Below are 19,598 nucleotides of genomic sequence, written 5' to 3' on the forward strand. Positions count from 1 at the left end.
GGACGGACAGAACATACATGGATGGACGTGGACATGGACGTCGACGTGTATCCTCATCCTTGGCTTTGGGTCGGTGGATACATGCATGTTGCGGGAGCGGGAGGGATCAACGAGCTGCAACAGGCAAAATGGAAATGGCCAAAGGCCGATGGCAGCCGCACGAGAAGAGCACTTCAAGATGGTAGGTGTCCAAGATTAAAGGAGCCCCGGGCCAAGAGCCACGGCTTGTCTCTGTGTTTGTGTGATGAGGGTGAATCAGACCAGTTCCAGCGCCAAACCCGCAGTAGCCAAGGAGGGAGGCAAGGCGGAGTGGCCATCTTACTTGAGGGCGAAGTCGAAGGCGATGAATGATGCAGGCATTGTTTTGTCGGCTTGGGTAAACACACTACTGCCGCTTGTGGTGAGCTTTTTTCCCCATGAATCTCGATCTGGGAGCCAACGGCAAAAGCATTCCTTGTCGCTTCCGTGGTGGTTAGTTACAGATGAGATGGACAGGAGGTACATATGTACATACATAATTTCTTGCACACATTTTGGGCCCAGCACCTTGTCCCTCTGAGGCTGTGCAGATGTGGGACCTTCTATCTTCACGCTATCCGGATCTTATCGGTGCTCCGGCCAATCAAGCGGCTCGCTCAAAGATCGGGAAAGATGCCTGAGATGGGAAAGGACCACCCGAAAAGGGAAATTGCCCTAGTCCATTTTACCGGGGTTTATTGTCGTCTTGGCGCTTACAGGCTCAAGACCGCCGAGCCGTCTCAGCAGCCGCCACAGTCGCCAGCGGATTTTGGCGGGCCACCATCATGAAAAAGCAGGCTCGCCGGCAGTACGGCAGTATTTACGAGCATACACTTTGCTGGTGGCAGCCTGGTGTGCAATGATATGAAATGGCCGTGTGGCTGCCGGGTTTTGTGTGGCCAGGGGGGGCTATGGTGTTTCTCCCGCCGTGTGTACAGCGTTGCTAGGACACGCTGTTGCACGAGATGATACAATACAGATGACAAGCTTGGCTTTGGGAGATGAACGGCTGGTGGGTGGAAAAGGAAAAGGAGATGGCAGGATGTGAAGACAGGGGACTGCTGCTCTCGCTCTCTTGTGGATGAGAGCGAGTGGCAGGGTGGCAGGTCCGAACAACAAAACATTGCATCAACCGACAAGGCCCTTGTTGGTAGGAACAACTACACAGTCCGATATTAAGGCACTTGAGCGCCCAGATCCATTCACAGCTGAATGCTGTCGTCTGGGGGAGCGACACCTGCCGCCCAAGGCAAATTCAGAACAAGGCGAGCAATGTGTGAGGTGCAATATCGCGTCCCTCGCATAACAGCAGGCCCTCCCACTCACAGCATGTCAAATTCCTCGCGACAGACATCTTTCTTGTTCTCTCCTCCGGCCAGCAAGTTCCCACGTGTCTTGGGAGGAAGAACAAGCATAGCGCAAGAGCCAGCAAAAGTCCAGTGAAAGGGGGACGGGAAGGGGGCCACAAAGTTGGGAGCTCTGGCCAAGTGTATACACCTGGAGGTAGCACACATGCAACTGTGCCGATGCCGCCATCGCCATACGCATGTTGCAGGAGAAACCAGCCAGCACTGACTTAAAACCACGGCCTAAGCACCTGCTCTGGCGCCTGTGATAGTTGCAGCGATCCGGAGAAAGATCAACTGCATGTTTAAAAGCGAAAGTGGAAATAAACATTTCCCACAACGTGGCAAGAGGCGAATCCAACGTTGCAGCTCTTAACCCTACATGCACAATGTAACCCTTATTACTACCAACTACACACACATGTCCTTGACGAGCGGGATGACACACATGGGGCACGCAACTGTCACGCAACTCGATCCGCAGAACGTGGGGCTTCAGCCTGCTAGACACGATTGATGATGACGACGGTCGGTGGCTTCCGCAGACGGCCGGTCACATGCTTCGGTTGAAAGTTCGCCCTGGCCTTTTGTTGTAGATTGGAGAGAACACCAGACAACAATGGACGTTTGCGGGCTCGAGGCGCAGACTCGGAGAGGCCTCTTTGTGTATCTGCCCTAGGCTATGGACAACCCAAGTAGTCTAGTTAATTTGTTACATACAAAGACTAACTAGTGTGCAGTCTAGGAGGAGCAGGCTCAGGCTCAACGGCAACACACCAGTATCCAGAGACGGATGTGCTTGGGCGTTAGAATGAACAGTGAGGCAACCTTGGACTGATCTAGAAGAAAGGTTTGGAAAGCCTTGACGGCCTCGAGGAGCCACAAGAGACTAAAGGTGAAACAACGGCCTAGGAGAAGGCAAGGCCAGGGTGGCCAGGGTCGTAAGCTCGTGGGAAAGAGGGGCGCTGTATTCTAAGCGCTACGACCCTATAGGCCCTGAATCTACATCCCTATGTATGGATATCCATCCCAACCCATCCACCCATCGGGTCCAGAGCCAGACTCTGTGCTGGATGTAGTGTACAGATACATTTCAAAAGACATGGAGCCCCATCATGCCAGGCCACAATGACAGGAGTCAATGCATGCTTGAGATGCTTCAGCACGTTGACAAGAACGGGCTACGGACAATACTCGTCACGCTGCTATGTATGCATGCAGCAAGGTATGTAATACGTCCTGAGTGCAATTGAAGAGTGCGCCAAGAGCAGCCGAAAGCGCCAGAGGAGCTGCACAGCCACCCTGCAGAAACGCGAATGCAAAGGCACAAACGTCAAGCTAGATGGACGTTCAGGCTTTCGGACACCCGCCCAGAGAGTGCTTGTATCATGTCTGTCTGTCGAGGCGCTCTCTTCGCTGGTTGGTGCATCGAGAAGCACATAAAGTCCGGCACGTAAAACAGAAGGACCAGCCTGGTGCGGATATAACTTGGTAACTACACCAGTAACTACTGGCAGTTGCTCGCATGTTGTAGATACTTGGACTTCCTTCCATGATCGTAGAGCCTGCTGCTGCTGCCGGGGCAGTTTCCTCGTGGTGTGGGAACACAATGAGGCGGCCCAATATCTGCCTGGCAACTCACCTGCGTAGTCGTAAATAAAGACGGCATTCGCGGAAAAATTGTCATGGCCCTCACCATCACCAACTCTGGCTGTTCTGCAGCATTTCATTCTACGTATACTTACAATAGTCATCCGTCTTCCATTTCCCACACGCCGCAGGCTTTCTCTCCTACAATTTTGTCCGTGCCCTTAGCCCGGGATCACCTCACACCAGGTCGCCTCCCACGCACGTTGAAGGCTAAAGGCTGAAGGCTCCGCTGTCTGCTCGAGTCTTGCCATGCACAAGTCACTAGCTGGCATTGCCTACAACCCAGCTCCAGGAGGCGCCTGCGAGCAGATCCTCGACAGCACCAACACCGCCAGTGAGTACTGGCCCTCAGCTCTAAGGATACTGCGACTTACACGTCTAGGGAGGAATCACATCATAGCGCCCTTCGCTTACAGAAAGGGAGACCGCCTAGACCAGCGCCTGTGCCAGAATCAACCTCTCGACGCCATAGACCCGTTCCTTGTCGCGTCATTTCTCAGGCCAAGAAGCCAAGTCAGTCAAATCTCGTCAACAACAAGCAATACACCCACCCACAGTATCATCACATCACTCGTGTCTGCGTTTTTGGCACAGAGTACTGCGCTCACGTAAGTCTCGCATCTGTGTCCCTCTCAATAGCCCTCAGGACGCGCCTGGTGTCTGTATGCATGTATTTTCATACACACATTCATCTACACATGCATGAAAGTCACTATGCTGCCATGCCCTCGCTTGTGTGTCGTGCCATAAGCTTTGCTTGCTGCCAAAGTGTCATCGCCAAACCTACAAGTCCAGCCAGCCAGTGCCTTCTCCCTGGGATCTTCATGTTCTGATCCCTTGACACAACTCTGTTGGACTGTGCTATTTGCTGGCATTGAGATTGAATGTCTTTATGATTACAGTTCCAAGCAGTTGGCCACTGATTACTTGGACACCCCCTGTGGTGTTGCGGATTGCAAATAACTAGTTATACTAACATAGTATTACCTGCACTATATAGTTAGCCTTCCTTTCCAATTCTAGGAGCTTAATTTTCTTTTATCGATTTGTTTTCCTTTTCCCGACTTTTTTTTCTTTTCCTGCTTTTTTGTTCTTTTTTCTCCCCCGTTTGTCCCACAAGGGCCATGGTCTCTTTTATTCCTGCATGCTCTCGTTCTCATCACTTCTCGTCTCCCCTTCTCGCCAGGTCCTGCTATTCTTGCTCGCCACCACGTCTTCTATAGATCACCAGTTCACGTGCCACCTTGCGGCCTCTGAGTGAGAGCTATAACCACAATGAGCAACCAAAATCCCAATACCGCGTCGGAGCCAGAGGCTTCGTCTGCACGGGACAGAGCGTAAGTTTAATCCACCATTGTTCTTCCACCACTTGCCCTTACACGAGTTCAATTGTCATGGAGTGGTTGTCAAGATGACGAACCCTCTCCTTTTTCTGGTTTTTTTTTTTTTTTTTTCACAAATGGTCCTTTGCATGTTGCCTCTTGACATCCGCAGCTGGAGTCAAAGCCTCGCTCCGATTTGCCTCCTGCGGCCTCCAGCAATCCATCGGTTAGACAGTCTACGTCGGCTGCCTGATGGCGCGACTTAAATAGCGAACGGCCCTCATTACATCTTCGCTTCATGTTCTGGACTGCTTCACACTACCGATTGCTACCTTCTTCAGTCTTCTAACAATGTCGTTGCGCAGTCCAACCATCACAATTGACACCGCCGTCAATACAGCCGCCCCCGTGGCCGAACACGGCCAAGATGCTACAACAAGCCCTACCACCCAACCTACCGACACACGTCCCGAAGAGACCCACGAGGGTAGAGGGAGCCCACCTACCAGTCCTAACAATCCCGCAAGTCCCAACACCGCACGCTCGTTCCTTGCCGTGCCCAACAACCTCAGATCGCGCCAGGGGTCAATTGACTCTGGCGACGCCTCTTCACATGGAGGTGCCACGCTAGCCCCCTCCGGCGCGTCGTTCTCTTTAAACACCAAACAATCGCCCGGTGCTCTATCCAATGATGCTATTATGAACGACCAGGATGCGCTGAAACCAGATGCTGGCAAGGAAGTTGACTTCCGTGTTGAAGACAACAAGTTTGCTTTTCCTCCTGGCGAACTAAACAAGATGTTCGACCCAAAGTCATTGCCTGCTTTTTACGCCCTCGGGGGTCTTTCTGGCATTGCCAAAGGTCTCCGTGTCGATCCCAAGTCTGGTCTTAACCCCGACGAAGTTCACTTGGATGGCAGCGTTTCGTTCGAGGATGCCACTGCACACAAACTTGTTCCTAGCCAGAGAGCCGCTGTCCAAGTGCCCGATGAGGCTGAAGAGAGAGTCTTTGCTACAAACCACGACGGCACTTTTGTCGACCGTAAAGGTGTCTTTGGAGACAACCATCTACCTGAGAAGAAGGGCAAGAGCTTGCTTCAAATCATGTGGATCACTTACAACGACAAAATCCTAATTCTGCTCACCGCCGCCGCCATTGTTTCACTGGCCATTGGTCTTTACGAGACCTTTGGTCAAGATCACGAGCCAGGGGAGCCTGGAATCGAATGGGTCGAGGGTGTTGCCATTATCGCCGCTATTGCTATTGTTGTTATCGTCGGATCTCTCAACGATTATCAGAAGGAACGCCAGTTTGCTAAGCTCAACCGCAAGAAGAGTGACCGGTTGGTCAAGGTTGTCCGTGGTGGTCGCATGCAAGAAATCTCGGTTTATGATGTTTTGGTTGGTGACGTTGTTCACTTGGAGCCTGGTGACATGGTGCCTGTCGACGGTATTCTCATCGAAGGCTTCAATGTCAAGTGCGACGAGTCTCAAGCTACTGGTGAATCCGATATCATCAAGAAAACGTCTGGCTACCAAGTTTTTGAGGCTATTGAGAACAACTCCAGCCTCAAGAAGATGGACCCTTTCATCCAGTCAGGTGCTCGGATCATGGAAGGTGTTGGCACTTTCCTTTGCACGTCTACCGGTATTCACTCATCCTACGGCCGTACCCTCATGTCGCTTGATGAAGACATTGAAATGACGCCCCTTCAGAGCAAGCTTAACGTCATCGCAACTTATATCGCCAAGATTGGTGGTGCCGCTGGTCTCCTCCTGTTCACTACCCTCTTCATTAAGTTTCTGGCCAATCTCCCCAACTCTGACAAGACTCCCTCGGAAAAGGGCGAACAGTTTCTAGACATTTTTATCGTCGTCGTTACCATCATCGTCGTTGCTGTCCCTGAAGGTCTTCCTCTGGCTGTTACTTTGGCACTAGCTTTTGCAACCACTCGCATGTTGAAGGACAACAACCTTGTTCGTCACCTCAAGGCTTGTGAAGTCATGGGCAATGCCACCGCCATTTGCTCTGACAAGACTGGTACTCTCACGCAAAACAAGATGCAGGTTGTCTCCGCCTCTGTCGGCACTACCAGTCGTTTTGGCAAGGATGGTGAGTCTGAGATTTTGCCTCAAGATTTTGCTGCCAATCTCAGTGCCCCGGTAAAGAAGCTTCTGGTCGACTCCATCGCCATCAACTCGACTGCCTTTGAGGGTGAGGTTGAGGGAAAGCCCGGTTTTATTGGTTCCAAGACTGAAACTGCACTGCTGATCCTTGGCCGTGATTTCTTGGGTATGGGCTCTGTGGCCCAGGAACGCGATAATGTCAAGGTCCTTCAGATCATTCCCTTTGACTCTGGCCGCAAATGTATGGGTGTTGTTCTTCAGACACCCTCCGGTGGCGCCCGTCTTCTCATCAAGGGTGCTTCTGAAATTGTTCTGGGCCAGTGCACTGAGGTTCTCGCCAACCCGTCATCCGACATGTCTGTTAAGGCCCTCACCCCCGCTATCAATGGAGAAATTCTCGGCCTCATCGATTCGTACGCCAATCGCTCCCTTCGCACTATCGGTATCGCTTACCGTGACTTCCCTACCTGGCCTGCCGAGGGCCTTCGCCGCAATGATGATGACAACGAAGTCCGCTTTGAGGAACTCTTCCAACAGATGACCTTCCTTGCTGTTGTCGGTATCCAGGACCCCCTTCGCCCCGGTGTTCCTGAGGCTGTCGCTCTGTGCCAAAAGGCCGGTGTTACCGTTCGCATGGTGACTGGTGACAACAAGATCACTGCTGCCGCTATCGCCCGGGAATGTGGTATCCTTCATGAAGGTGGTCTTGTTCTAGAGGGACCTGAATTCCGCAACATGTCAAAGGAAAAGCAATACCAGATTATTCCCAGTCTATGTGTCCTGGCTCGTTCTAGTCCCGAGGATAAGCGTATCCTAGTCAAGCGTCTCAAGGAGAAGGGTGAGATCGTCGCTGTTACTGGCGACGGCACCAACGATGCCCCTGCTCTGAAGACTGCAGATGTTGGTTTCTCCATGGGTATCGCCGGTACTGAGGTTGCCAAGGAGGCGTCTGCCATTATTCTGATGGACGACAACTTCACCTCGATCATCAATGCGCTAAAGTGGGGAAGAGCTGTCAACGATGCTGTCAAACGTTTCCTGCAGTTCCAGCTCACGGTCAACGTTACTGCTGTTCTCCTGACCTTCATTTCTGCTGTGGCCAGTGATGAAGAAGCCTCAGTTCTTACCGCTGTGCAGCTGCTCTGGGTGAACCTGATCATGGATACTCTTGCTGCCTTGGCTCTTGCCACTGATCCTCCTCATGACTCGATTCTTGATCGCAAGCCGGAGCCTCGTGATGCTTTCATCATCTCACTTACTATGTGGAAGATGATCATCGGTCAGGCGGTATACCAGCTCACTGTTACCCTGGTTCTCTACTTTGCCCGCAATGACGTTTTGCCTTCGATCACTCCCAAGTACACCCACGATGAGGTTTCTACTCTTGTCTTCAACACATTCGTCTGGATGCAGATTTTCAACCAATGGAAGTAAGTACATTGTAAACACCCAATTCTCTTGATTGTTCAATAACTAACCATCATCTCTATAGCAATCGTCGTCTCGATAATGGCTTCAACATTCTGGAAGGTGTCACTAAGAACCCTCTTTTCCTTGTTATCAACCTGACTATGTGTGGTCTTCAGGTACTCATCGTGTTTGTCGCTGGTCCTGTCTTTCAGATTAGTGATGCTCGTCCTGGGAACGGCAAGGATCCCCAGGGTGGTGCTCTTTGGGGTATTGCCATCGGTCTCGGGTTCCTGTCGATCCCCTTCGGCATGCTTATTCGCATGATTCCTGATGCGTGGTTCGCCGCTCTGATCCCTGAGTTTATCAAGAACCGGGCTTCTCGTGCCCCTGGCCTCATGGTTTCTGACGAGGAAACGTTCCAGCAGTTCCCGCCCGAGTATCAGGATGTGCGCGATGAACTCGAGTTTATCAAGAAGGTCAAGGGAGGCCGTTTGACGAACCTCAAGTTCGCTATTGCCCATCCCCGCCAACGTTTCGCACAATCACGCAACTCTTCGCGCTCCCGCATGTCTACAGCGACGACATCTCAGCAAAAAGTGGCTACTCCGCAGATCACAGGCGGCAAGGACGAACCGCTGCCCGATACCACTCCGTCTACGCCTGACACGCGTAGTCGCATGCGGGCTAGAACTAACTCGACTCTCGGCGCGCCCAGTGTCATGGCCGGTATTGTTGCGGCGGGTGTAGCAACGTCATGGAATGCAGGAGATCGGAAAGCAGGAGATGGTGCAGACGAGAATGAGGGACCTCAGTGATGCTGATGATTCCTTTCTGTAGTCTTGTGCTTGTATTTCATCGCTTGAGCTATAGCTTTGTTTTTGTTGATCTGGTCATGCTTTTTTCCTCTTTTATTTTTTGCCTTTTCATGCTTTCTTTTTCTTGGAGGACGCTGTTGTCCTCGCATATCTCTTGCCGGGTTCTTTTTCTTCTCCTGGTAACCACCCATTACGTCGATCGCTTTCTTTTACTATACCCTGAACAGTTAAACAAACACCGTTTTATCTAAACACTATCTGGATGTGGCGGCGCTCTCGTGCATTTTCTTGTCCCTTTTTTTCTGTTTCCCCTGCTTCATTTCCTGGTTTTTCTTTTTTATTTCGACGGTATTTATTCCTCTCTATTCGCTTTCTGTTTTCTTCTTTTGCCCTGGAATTGGTAATGAGGTATTCTTAGGCGCTCAGTTTGCTGTCGTCAACATCAAGCAATATGTGCGAACCTGCGGTTTTCTTTTGCGTGGTGTGGCGAGGCTGATTTATAGATTATTATTGGTGAAACTATTTCCGAAGCTTATTCTTTTTTTTTCCGAATATTGGTGAACTTTCGCTCTCTTTGTGTGCGTATTAGTGAGTTCTAGGCCATTTTTTTTGCTTGAAAGGAGTGGCAGTTGGTTTTCTTCGGTTGTATCAGATGCCGATTCTACCAAAAGAGGTAAATGTGGACGGTCCTTTTTTGGTATTTGTGATCAACGCGAATCAAGATATGCCAGTATACATGTATGACGAGAACGGAAGGGGAGTGCTCTTTTTTTTTCACAGCCAGTTGAAGAAACCGAGAGAACAAAAGGACGAAACGAAGCGGAAAATGGTGGTGAGGGAGATGGGCCTACAGAACTGGTGGTACTTTGCCACTCTGAGTATTAGTCCAAGTGCACGCTAGCATCAGAATTACACGCGCTTGACGCGAATGTGCTAGACTCATAAACGTGGCGGCGGCTAGTAGATGACTAGTGGCGGATATTGTGTTTGTAGTTAGCGAGGTTGAGCGATGGAAGGGTTTTTTTTGTTTTTTTTTTTCGGGCGGCCACTACTGTGTCTTGAGCCTCTATAGCGGCTTTGGTGTCCTGTTTTTCTCCGGTGCTGTACACTATTTCCTTGGAGTCGTAGCATTCTTTTGTTTCCCCTTGTTTGTCTCCACTCTCTGCCCTACATACTACGACAGATTGGCTGTCACTATATCCGCTGTTTCAGGGGGAAGAGTGGACGGACGGCTTGGCCGAAAAGCACAAAACCGGAGACACAAAAGCCCCACTTTGGACTTCAGTTGTGTTGTGCTCCGAGACGAACGGCGAGGGTTTGAGGGGGCGGCTTGGGGAAATCTCGAGGGCGAGAATTAGGGTAGTATTGAGGGCATGGCCGACGAAGAAGAGGGAGATAAAGTGACGGAAGAGCTTCAGGGACTAGAACAGCTTCTGAGCTCGGATTAGGTCATCAGGCAAGGCAGACGAATTAAACAGACCCCACACAAGACACAAGTGCCGTTGACATAAACGGGATAGTCTGGATGTCAGCAAGATGAAAAAAAAAACCCCCTTGGAACCGACATAATCGGCTATTAGACTGCTGTGGATGGGCTAGAACAAGAACCCGAGAGCTGGGTGAGATTGCCGCGGCAGTCATGCATGAAGAGGGTCCAAGAACGCACAGTGCGGCGGCAGCAACAGTTCTGCCGCCGTTGGCCAGAGCCGGATCATTCATCTAAACGTTCATGTAGTCGTCACTTTTCACATGGCAGGCTACGGGACTACCCGTAGCGCCGTCCCAAGCAACTGGCGAGGACGCGGTACACAGGACGGAAGCGTCAACAAGCACCGCGACTGGGATAAGCACTCGCGGTAGCAAAACAAAGAAACCTACTCATCTCTCACATTTTGATTTATTTTGTGTTTTTATAGCGTCTAGCGTCATCCTATTATGACGTTATCGTCGTTTCTTCTTCTTCTTCTCCTCCAGCGCTTGCCCTCTACCACTACGCACATATCCCGATACGCCACAAGCCGGTACCCACACTGGCGTATCTAAACTTCCTGCTCCGGAACCGAATCTGGCTTGGGCGGCGGTAGTTTGTTGGTGAGATGTATAAGGCATAGACTTCCGCGCCGTATTGGCGAAGAATCTTTCTTCCTTAATTATCCTACACAAACATCATCGTTATCGCTATTTCACCTACTTGGTAGGTATACCCTTGCAGTGAGTTACAATCGGTGTCGCCAGACTGCTGGGACTGTTAACTAATGCTGAACAATATAGGCTGTTCACCTTTCCATTACACTTTGCTTTCGCAAGAAAGAGAAGAGCGCTTCTTCCCTATCCTATTTTAAGTTTACACTCAGACACTCCCGCGTAAGTCAGCCAACTGTTCTTGAATGCCATCTTGTTTCCGCGGTTATTAACTTTGTGTCTCCTGTAGAAACATGGTTAGACGTGAGCGGACTCCCGATTCTTTCTGGGAGCTTGATGCTGCCAGTGAAGATTTCACCCTTGCTCCGGAAAACGTTGATATTACCGAGCAGCCAGCCACTTCTGATACTGCCACTCAAACATCTGATGCTGCCACTCAAACATCTGATGCCGCCACTCAAACTTCTGATGCTGCCACTCAAGTTGCTGTTACACCTGTTACTGTCATTGTAGCCGATCGTGGAAGAGCTCCTCCTGCCCCTCTTGCAGCTAGTCGTGATTTCCCCAAAGCTTTACGCAGAAGCCCCCGTGTAGCTGCGCGTGCCGCTGCGCGTCACAAAGCCGCAGAGAGCCCCAAGCAACAGCTACTTGACCGCTACAGCAACCCTGTCTCGCGCCCCGAGGAGGCTGTCCGTGGTCAGGATCGCTGGGCCACCCAGACCATGCACCGGATCTGGGCGGATGACAAATGGCGCCGCCAGCTTGGCTCTGATAAGCAGGCCTTCCGCACTGTGGCCAAGGCATGGCGCCATGTCCAACAAGCTGAGCTGCGAAAGGAATCATGGGTTGTTAAGCTAGGAAACCGCCTAATTCTTAAGAGTAATGCCGCCCGGGAGGAGACTTCTGGCGGCGCTGACGATTGCCAGAAGTAAAACCCCAAAGCAAGACTCGATGTTGGTTGATGATATTGGGCATGATGCTGTCGTCGAAGTTCATGGGATCAAACTTTTTTTCTCGTTGGATAGAGCCTTGTTATTGCTAGTTAGGGGAGTTCGGTCTGCCCGAGAGCCAGTCGAGTATAGGGATAACAATAGTTGATTCAAATGTATTTTAGTTTTCAGTTTTGGCGAAGATGAGAATCAAGGCCTTTGTAATCCTTGTTTGTCGAATTTTCGTCAACTAAAGATGATTATGTTGAGTATATGTGGTCAAGGTAAGTGGAGCTGACAAATTCATAAAGTTTCTTGGCCTTGCTTAACGATTATCTTCGTAGTGACAATGTGGCAAGTTAGTTACAACCGCATAGTTGGCTAACTATTCACAGATGTTGTGACAATCTTGGTGTTGCACACCGACAGCTGGCATCCAAATCCTGCCAGCTGTAGATTACACCCAACGCCTGCCAGCCAACCAGAACATGTCGCAATTCACAGTACCCACGAGGGCTTCAATGAGTGCCCAACGCCCACGCCAAAGCGAACCACGCCCGCTCGTCTGCGCGCACACGTCCGATTCTGTGTGCTGCCCGCCATCTCTGCATCATGGCCCACCGCGCGATCGAGAATGAGGAGTTTGAGGGCTTCCCCGACCTGCCCGAAAAGGTCTCCAGAAGCGGTCTGAGCGAGCGTCGCGGCGACGATGTCCAGCGGCCCGCGGCACCGGGCCAGGACGACCAGGCCGACGACGCGGAGAGCAGCGACAGCAGCGACGACGATGATAGCAGCGACGTCAGCGGCGACGTGGACGGCGACGGCGATGTGTTCCCTATGGAAGAGGTGCTGGACGACTTTATTCGCCAGCAGGAGCTTGGCGATGACGATGACGATGATGACGATGACGAGGACGGCGACGAGAATAAAGACTGTAGGTTGCATTAATCCGCCCCATAGCGTGGGTTGGAATGCATGCATGCGTGTGTGGACTGCGGACCGCCAGGACTAACCATCTGCCATAAGCTTCCAACAGCAAGTCCCCCGCGCCCACCGCCGACGAGAGCCAGGCCATCCGCCGCCTGCTGCACCAGCTCGGCTCCGAGCGCTTCATCAAGCACATGGTCACCAGCGGCCTCCGCGACCCAGAATTCATTATCGAGGCATTGGGCGTCAAACTGCCGTACTTTCTGTCGGAATTCCAGGGCGATGCATACATCAGCGCCATTACGCATCTCCTTGGCGCCGCCATGAACCGCGAGCTGTCACGTCGTGTCAAGCTCGACGAGCACAACACCGTGGACGATGCTGCTGACCTGATTGCCAAGTCGCGCAACATTATTGTGGTCACTGGCGCCGGCATCTCCACGTCGCTCGGCATCCCCGACTTCCGCTCCAAGGACACCGGTCTCTACTCGCAGCTGCAGGCCCGCGGCTACTGGGACCCAACCGACGTGTTCGACATTGACGTGTTTCGCGAAGACCCGTCGCTCTTCTATTCTGTCGCCAAGGACATTCTGCCCTCAACGAAGCGCTTCACACCCACACATGCCTTCATTGCCGACCTGGACCGTCGCGGAAAGCTGCTGACCAACTACACCCAAAACATTGACAACATTGAATCGGCTGCGGGCATCTCGGCTGGGCGCCTGGTCCAGTGCCACGGCTCGTTCAAGACGGCCACCTGCTTCACCTGCGGCTACCGCGTGCCGGGCGAAGAAGTGTTTCCAGAAATCAAGGCGGGCGACATCCCCGCGTGTCCACGCTGCGCCGAGATTGACGCAGGCAACAAGCGCAAGCGTGCAGCAAACGGCAGCGCAAAGGGCGGCAATGGACAGAATAAGCGGCGCACAGGCAGCGGCCGGTCGTCAAAGTCGTGTGACGACGACGACGAAAGCGACGATGAAAGCGGCCCAAATCTCGCCATCATGAAGCCCGACATCACATTTTTTGGCGAGGCGCTGCCCGATGCCTTCCACGATCGGTTGACGCAAAACGATCGCGACAAAGTCGACTTGCTGATTGTCATTGGCACGTCGCTCAAGGTGCGGCCCGTGTCGGAAATTAGTGCCGTGCTGCCGCCCGACGTTCCGCAAATCTACATTAACCGCGATCCTATCAGCCACGTTAACTTTGACATTCTGCTACTCGGCGACTGCGATGTGGTGGTGGCCGAGCTGGTGCGCCGCATGGAGTGGGACTTTTCGCATGAGATGATCCCCGACGATCAGCAGATCACGGTACATGTAGACCCAGACGAGTCGCATTGCCACCGCTTCAAGGCAGCGCGGTCGTTGCCGGTGCGTGAAGAGAAGCCCGAGGCTGATGTGCCGGCGATAGCGGCGGTAGCGGCCCAGGGAGGGGGCACGTGAAGAGACAGGATGGGACGACGCAGGAGGCTTCTGCAGCCGGTGGATATATCTTGGGTTTATTTATTATTGTGTTTCTTTTGTTGGTTCCCCTTTTGTCTTCTTCTTCTTTTGGTTTCGCGCTGGTTGTACATATTGTTTCATGGTATATTTTAATGTGCGTTCATCTTGTCAAGAGGTGGGATGGAGAGGTTTACAGGCCGTGGATCAGCAATGGCCGGCTACCCTCACGCTCACGGCTAAGATTGCCATGTCAGTGCAGCCATATTCGGCATCTTGTCTCGTCTAGCGATGTTGGATAATACTACACCCTCTCCTGGTCCATGCTTCAAGTATACATGGACTGACTACCGCCATGCCACCACCTGTCAGAAGCTGGAAGACAGCTGCTGAAACTCCCCCTGTGCCATGTAGCGCCACGCGTTTCTTTATCCGGTCGCTTTACCCAGATGTCACATTTCTCCAGGCTTCCCGTGCCGCGGCATTCCGAGGCGAGGCCATGCAGAGAGAAAAGGGCGGTAGGGTACGTTCGGTGTAACAGCCGAAGCCTGCAATGACAAGCATACGAGCACAACGGACGCCACGTGTTGGATCACATGACGCCAGCGGCGTTGTCATTTGTCTTGAATGTGGGCTGTTCTGGGCTAGCGGGCCGCTTCATCCCGAGCCGGGCGTGTCTGAGTCCTGCCGGAGTTCGGGATTGGCCCGGTTGGGGTTCGTTGGGTTGTCTTGGGTTGTGCAAGTGATTGTCTGTACGCTGTCATAATAAGAGAACTGCCACACAGAATGCGCCTGATGAACACCATCACGTACAAGAATCTACGAGTTGCATGTTGCATTGTGCTGTCTCCTCGTTCCCTATGCTGTCCCTCTATGCCCCCCCCCCCATGTTGTCTCTCTGTGGCCTCCCCACTTGGCTACCCTTCGCTTCCCTGTCCACCCCACGCAACCCCCACGCTCTTGTCCCCCCCTTCCCCGCGTTGCACGTCTTCTCTTTGCAACAATCCGGGGTTTATTGCCTCCCTGTTGTTCTCTCCCCCTCCCTCCTTGTGCATTTCCGTTGCCTCTTTGATCCGGCTCGTGAGACACGTCTCGGTAAACAGCCCTTGAGCTTCTCCAACTTTCAGCAGACTTGCTCTGTTATGCAGGCGGTGAAGCTTGCCACGCCAGGACCCAGCTAGCCAGCCAGTCCGAACGATCCAGTTGTCTCCATCTCCACGCTTCCGGGTCTGCATGTGGGCAGCTGGCTGCTGCATAGCTTTCTTGGGAGCCCCGTTGTCTCCAAGACTCGGCAAACGTCCCGTGACTCGTGGGTCTGGGGTGATGTAACAGTGTCTTGTCATTTTATTATCCCTTTTTACCACCGTACTGTCTTGACCAGACACCGCATGGGGAAGGTCCGTGCATGAGAACCGGGGCGTCACGAGACCTTGGGACCAAGGAACAAAGAAGAAGATCTTCTGCCAGAGAGCTCCAGGCTCGTATGCTATCGGAGTTCGTGGGTGCTGGGTGCCTGGTGTATGTGTGGTCCTGAGAGCTGTCTATTTAAGAGCGCAGGATACTTAAAAAGTACATAAATGGCTAGGGCCCCTCGAGTCGTCCGACGATTCTCTACCAGTTCTTGCCTGCACTAGCAAACACACACACATCCACCCACATCCACACTCACATTACATCATGGCCTCCGCATTCCATCTCTCTGCTGCCTCCCCCCACAACTCTAGCTCTGCCACTGAAGATCCTTCCTTTGACTTTTCCGACACCGCGTCGAGCATCAGCACCAGTCCCAGCACCGTCGACCAGACTGCCTCTTCTCCCCGCCCTCTCACCAAGGGCATCTACGTGCCAACCGTATGCTTCTTCGACCCCGTCACTGAGGACCTAGACCTAGCCACGCTTGCTCAGCATGTTACCTATCTCGCTAAAGCCGGTGTGGCCGGCATCGCCGTGCAGGGCTCCAACGGCGAAGCAGTGCACCTGACCGCTTCCGAGCGCCGTCAAGTTACCCGCGCCGTGCGGTCCGCCCTAGCTGGAGCTGGATTCCCAACCATGCCCGTGATTGCCGGCTGCGGCACCCAGAGCACCCGCGAGACCATCAAGCTGTGCCGTGACGCCGCCTCGGCGGGCGCCGATTACGCCCTGGTCTTGCCCCCCGCGTACTACCGCGGCCTGCACGCCGCTTCTACGCTGCGCGACTACTTTGTTGCAGTGGCCGACGCCTCGCCGTTGCCACTCATCATCTACAACTACCCGGCTGGTGCGGGCGGTGTGGACCTCGACAGCGATGCTATCATCGACCTGGCCCAACACCCCAATATTGTGGGCGTCAAGCTGACGTGCGGCAACACGGGCAAGATGGCACGCATCGTGGCGGCGACACAGACATTGAAGAAAACCGACAGAGCAAAGGATGACGCCGAGTCTTTGGCGCCACTCTTAGCTGCTGCCTCTCCGTCTTCCTCCGCCACACCTGACTTCCTTGTGCTCGCCGGCTCTGCCGACTTCACCGTGCAATCACTCGCCGTAGGTGCCCACGGGATCCTCGGCGGCCTGGCCAACATCTCGCCCAAGGCGTGTATTCGCACACAGCAATTGTACGATGCCGGAGACTACGCTGGCGCGTGCGCTATGCAGGCCGTCGTGGCCAGAGGCGACTGGACGGCCATCAAGACAGGCGTCGTCGGCGTCAAGACTGGCCTCCAGGCATGGTCTGGCTACGGTGGGTTTGCACGTAGTCCATTGCCGCGGCCTCTCGACGCGCAGGTGGCGGAGATTAAGAGCGGGTTTGAGGAGTTGGTGATGTTGGAACGGTCATTGTAGAGGGAATCATATGCATGAGTTAGGGTCTGCACTTAGGGATAACAGCACGGGACTTTAGAAGACATGTAGATTTGAAATTTAGACATTCAAAAGAAAGCTCACAGAAAGACAAAAAGACGGTAGCTAATGGACAGTGACTCTAAAATGTACTGCGTAATCAAGGAAAAGAGCCCAGTGCCAATCGAAATCATCACTTGTCGACAACGATTGATGGTGGTGACACTCTCCTTCAGTGTGTCTGGTGGCGAGGGATACTCGGCAGGGTTTTATCTCTAGAACCAAGTTTAGATAAAAGAAACCTGAGACAGTATGACTGCAGATTCGGGTATTGGTGAGCGTGTAAATATAGAAATGTAGAAGAGGTTTACGGGGTTCGCAGGATAGCTTGAAGTGGAATTCAGTGCGTGAGGGGAATGATAGTTATCGAGAAGTAACCAACTGGTTAGTTACACAAACCCCGAGAAACCTTCAACTCTTGGTAAGCATTTGTTCACTAGTAAAATATGTGGATATGAGTCTCCCGAAAGGAAGAACAGCCTGCCGTTGGCTATTTATCTTGCTGTAGACGTTTATAGTGCATAGCGGATCTCATAAACTCGAGATTCCCAAATCTCATGATGGTGAGTCTCCCAGATTTACCGGCAAGTACCACAGTATATCCATCGGTAAATAAACGACCGCGGAATAAAAGAGGGATCCATAAAATTGGAATGTTTGTCCACAACATCCAGCAACTGTCTGAACTGATGCTGAAGCCAATGAAGCGCTCAAAAAGAGGCTGAGAAGTTGTTTCGTTGATTGACGACCAGTTGGAAACATCGATATATTTACAATCAGGGATAAGAAACGCCCCGGAAGAGTCAATTTTAGGAGAACCAGTGAAGTAGTTCAGCTCTTGGACACAGTTGCCATCATCAGTTCGCCAGAGCTGGATCGCATTATCATGCGAGCTCGACGCCGCGAGCCTGCCATCAGGTGAAAAGGCCACTGAGTTTACTGGGCTTATATGTCCTTTCAACTTTTGAACACAAGCGCCATCATCAATTCGCCAGAGCCGGATCGTGTGGTCATGTGAGCTCGACGCCATCAGCCTGCCATCAGGTGAAAAGACGACTGCGGTTACTGAGCCTGTATGCCCTGACAGCTCTTGGACACAGCTGTCATTATCAGTTCGCCAGAGCCGGATCGCGTTACCATGTGAGCCCGAGGCCACGAGCCTGCCATCAGGTGAAACGACCAGTGAATTTACTGATCCAGTGTGGCCTTCTAAAATCTGTTCACAGTGGTCCCAGTCACCGTTTGTTTCTGGTTTCAACAATATCCACTTTGGGATCTTGTTCTCAAAGATTCTTCGAACCAGACTATTGTGCGGACTGAAGGCAAGGACCGAAGAATAAATCTGCAGAGATGTGTCGATAATTATTGCCATATTGGCTCGTACCATCCTTAACGCGTCTTTCAAAAGGGCTTGCAGACCATGGCTTTCTTCTGCCTATAGATTGTTAGTTTATTAATCATCTCTGGTCTCTAATCAGCACTCACTTTAAGAATCGTTTGCAGAGTCCTTAGCATTTTAAGGCTTTCTGGGGCTCTTCCCATTAGACTCATTGCTTCCAGCCAATGAAGGAAATCCTCCTGGAAGAAGCGAACAAAATAGGCGTTCTTGTCAAGAGGGATTCCACTATTTTCCATATGGCTTACCCAGTAAAGACAGGCATATTGTAGTTCAGAGGGGAGATGTTGTTGTATGGTGTCGCTCTCAATGCCGGCGCACTCCGTCCCTGGCAGTATGAGTTGACAAATGTCTTGAGTCAAACGCTCGTTCATAATACGCAAACAGCTTTCAGCCAAACTCCTGTGGATTTCCTTTTCATCCACCCAAAATGAGCTTTTCCCACGCTTGTATGGACTGACAAGAAAGTCGCGGAAGGATAGATGGAGCAGTCTCACTGGTATTTGATCTGAGGATGGAACACTAAGCACTGAATACAATAAATCGAGTTGGCTATTGATTACGTCTTTCGAGATTGCGAGGAGCTGTGCCAGTGCATTAGTTGAGAGTGGGCTTGCAGCTACAACAATAGCACCAACGATCTGGCGAAATCTTTCAGTCACTGCCTTCTGTTCTCTATCTGACAGACCCTCAGTAAGACTGTTCAAGATTGGCAAGTAAGTCGTGTCTAGCCGCGACATTTGGCTCTCCGTATTCAGGCGCAAGATTTCATCAAGACGTCTCCCCGGGTCGCCGCATTTCCGTTCGCTGAGGAGCCGACAAGTTGTGGCTGCAAAGATAAAAAGCGGGATGGCCATACCCACAAGAGTCTGAATTTTGTCTTTTCCAGGCCAGTTGGAAGATAATTGTCTGTCGGAGGGCATAGAACCGTTGTATTCTGTTTTGAATCTGTGAAGCTCATGCTCCAAGAAAGCGCCAATATCACGCTCAATGATCGTGGGGGGTATCTCATGGAGAATAAAATCCACAAATGTCCCTTTTACAGCACTGAAGCCAAGACGAATGGGTATCTCAGGTCGACTGGTGATGAGCCACTTAAACTTCATGTTTGTGTTCGTAATCTTAGCGCAGGAGGAGAAAAGGTTAATAATGACCCTCATATCATCATCATTGTCACACTCGTCGAGAGCGTCAATT

General features: G+C 52.0%; 4 protein-coding genes across 4 annotated transcripts; all 4 read left to right on the forward strand.

The window, feature by feature from the left end:
• Nucleotides 1-4,289: 4,289 nt before the first annotated feature.
• Nucleotides 4,290-8,688, forward strand: BROUX77_006424 (uncharacterized protein; the record flags this gene model as incomplete). Its single annotated transcript, XM_073751407.1, has 3 exons — nucleotides 4,290-4,351; nucleotides 4,702-7,893; nucleotides 7,956-8,688. 3 exons carry the CDS (start codon nucleotides 4,290-4,292, stop codon nucleotides 8,686-8,688), a joined length of 3,987 nt encoding a protein of 1,328 aa, XP_073603493.1.
• Nucleotides 8,689-11,123: 2,435 nt separating this feature from the next.
• BROUX77_006425 (uncharacterized protein) lies at nucleotides 11,124-11,762 on the forward strand (the record flags this gene model as incomplete). The annotated part of the gene is made up of 1 exon (XM_073751408.1): nucleotides 11,124-11,762. The coding sequence occupies one exon, from the start codon at nucleotides 11,124-11,126 to the stop codon at nucleotides 11,760-11,762; it is 639 nt and encodes a 212-aa protein (XP_073603494.1).
• Nucleotides 11,763-12,371: 609 nt separating this feature from the next.
• BROUX77_006426 (uncharacterized protein) lies at nucleotides 12,372-14,131 on the forward strand (the record flags this gene model as incomplete). Its single annotated transcript, XM_073751410.1, has 2 exons — nucleotides 12,372-12,693; nucleotides 12,786-14,131. 2 exons carry the CDS (start codon nucleotides 12,372-12,374, stop codon nucleotides 14,129-14,131), a joined length of 1,668 nt encoding a protein of 555 aa, XP_073603495.1.
• Nucleotides 14,132-15,805: 1,674 nt separating this feature from the next.
• On the forward strand, nucleotides 15,806-16,948 carry BROUX77_006427 (uncharacterized protein; the record flags this gene model as incomplete). Its single annotated transcript, XM_073751411.1, has 1 exon — nucleotides 15,806-16,948. The coding sequence occupies one exon, from the start codon at nucleotides 15,806-15,808 to the stop codon at nucleotides 16,946-16,948; it is 1,143 nt and encodes a 380-aa protein (XP_073603496.1).
• Between the last annotated feature and the right edge of the window lie 2,650 nt (nucleotides 16,949-19,598).

Source organism: Berkeleyomyces rouxiae (genome assembly GCF_048999995.1).
Source record: "Berkeleyomyces rouxiae strain 22BRR77 chromosome Unknown BrBRR77_ptg000008l, whole genome shotgun sequence".
Lineage (NCBI taxonomy): Eukaryota > Fungi > Ascomycota > Sordariomycetes > Microascales > Ceratocystidaceae > Berkeleyomyces > Berkeleyomyces rouxiae.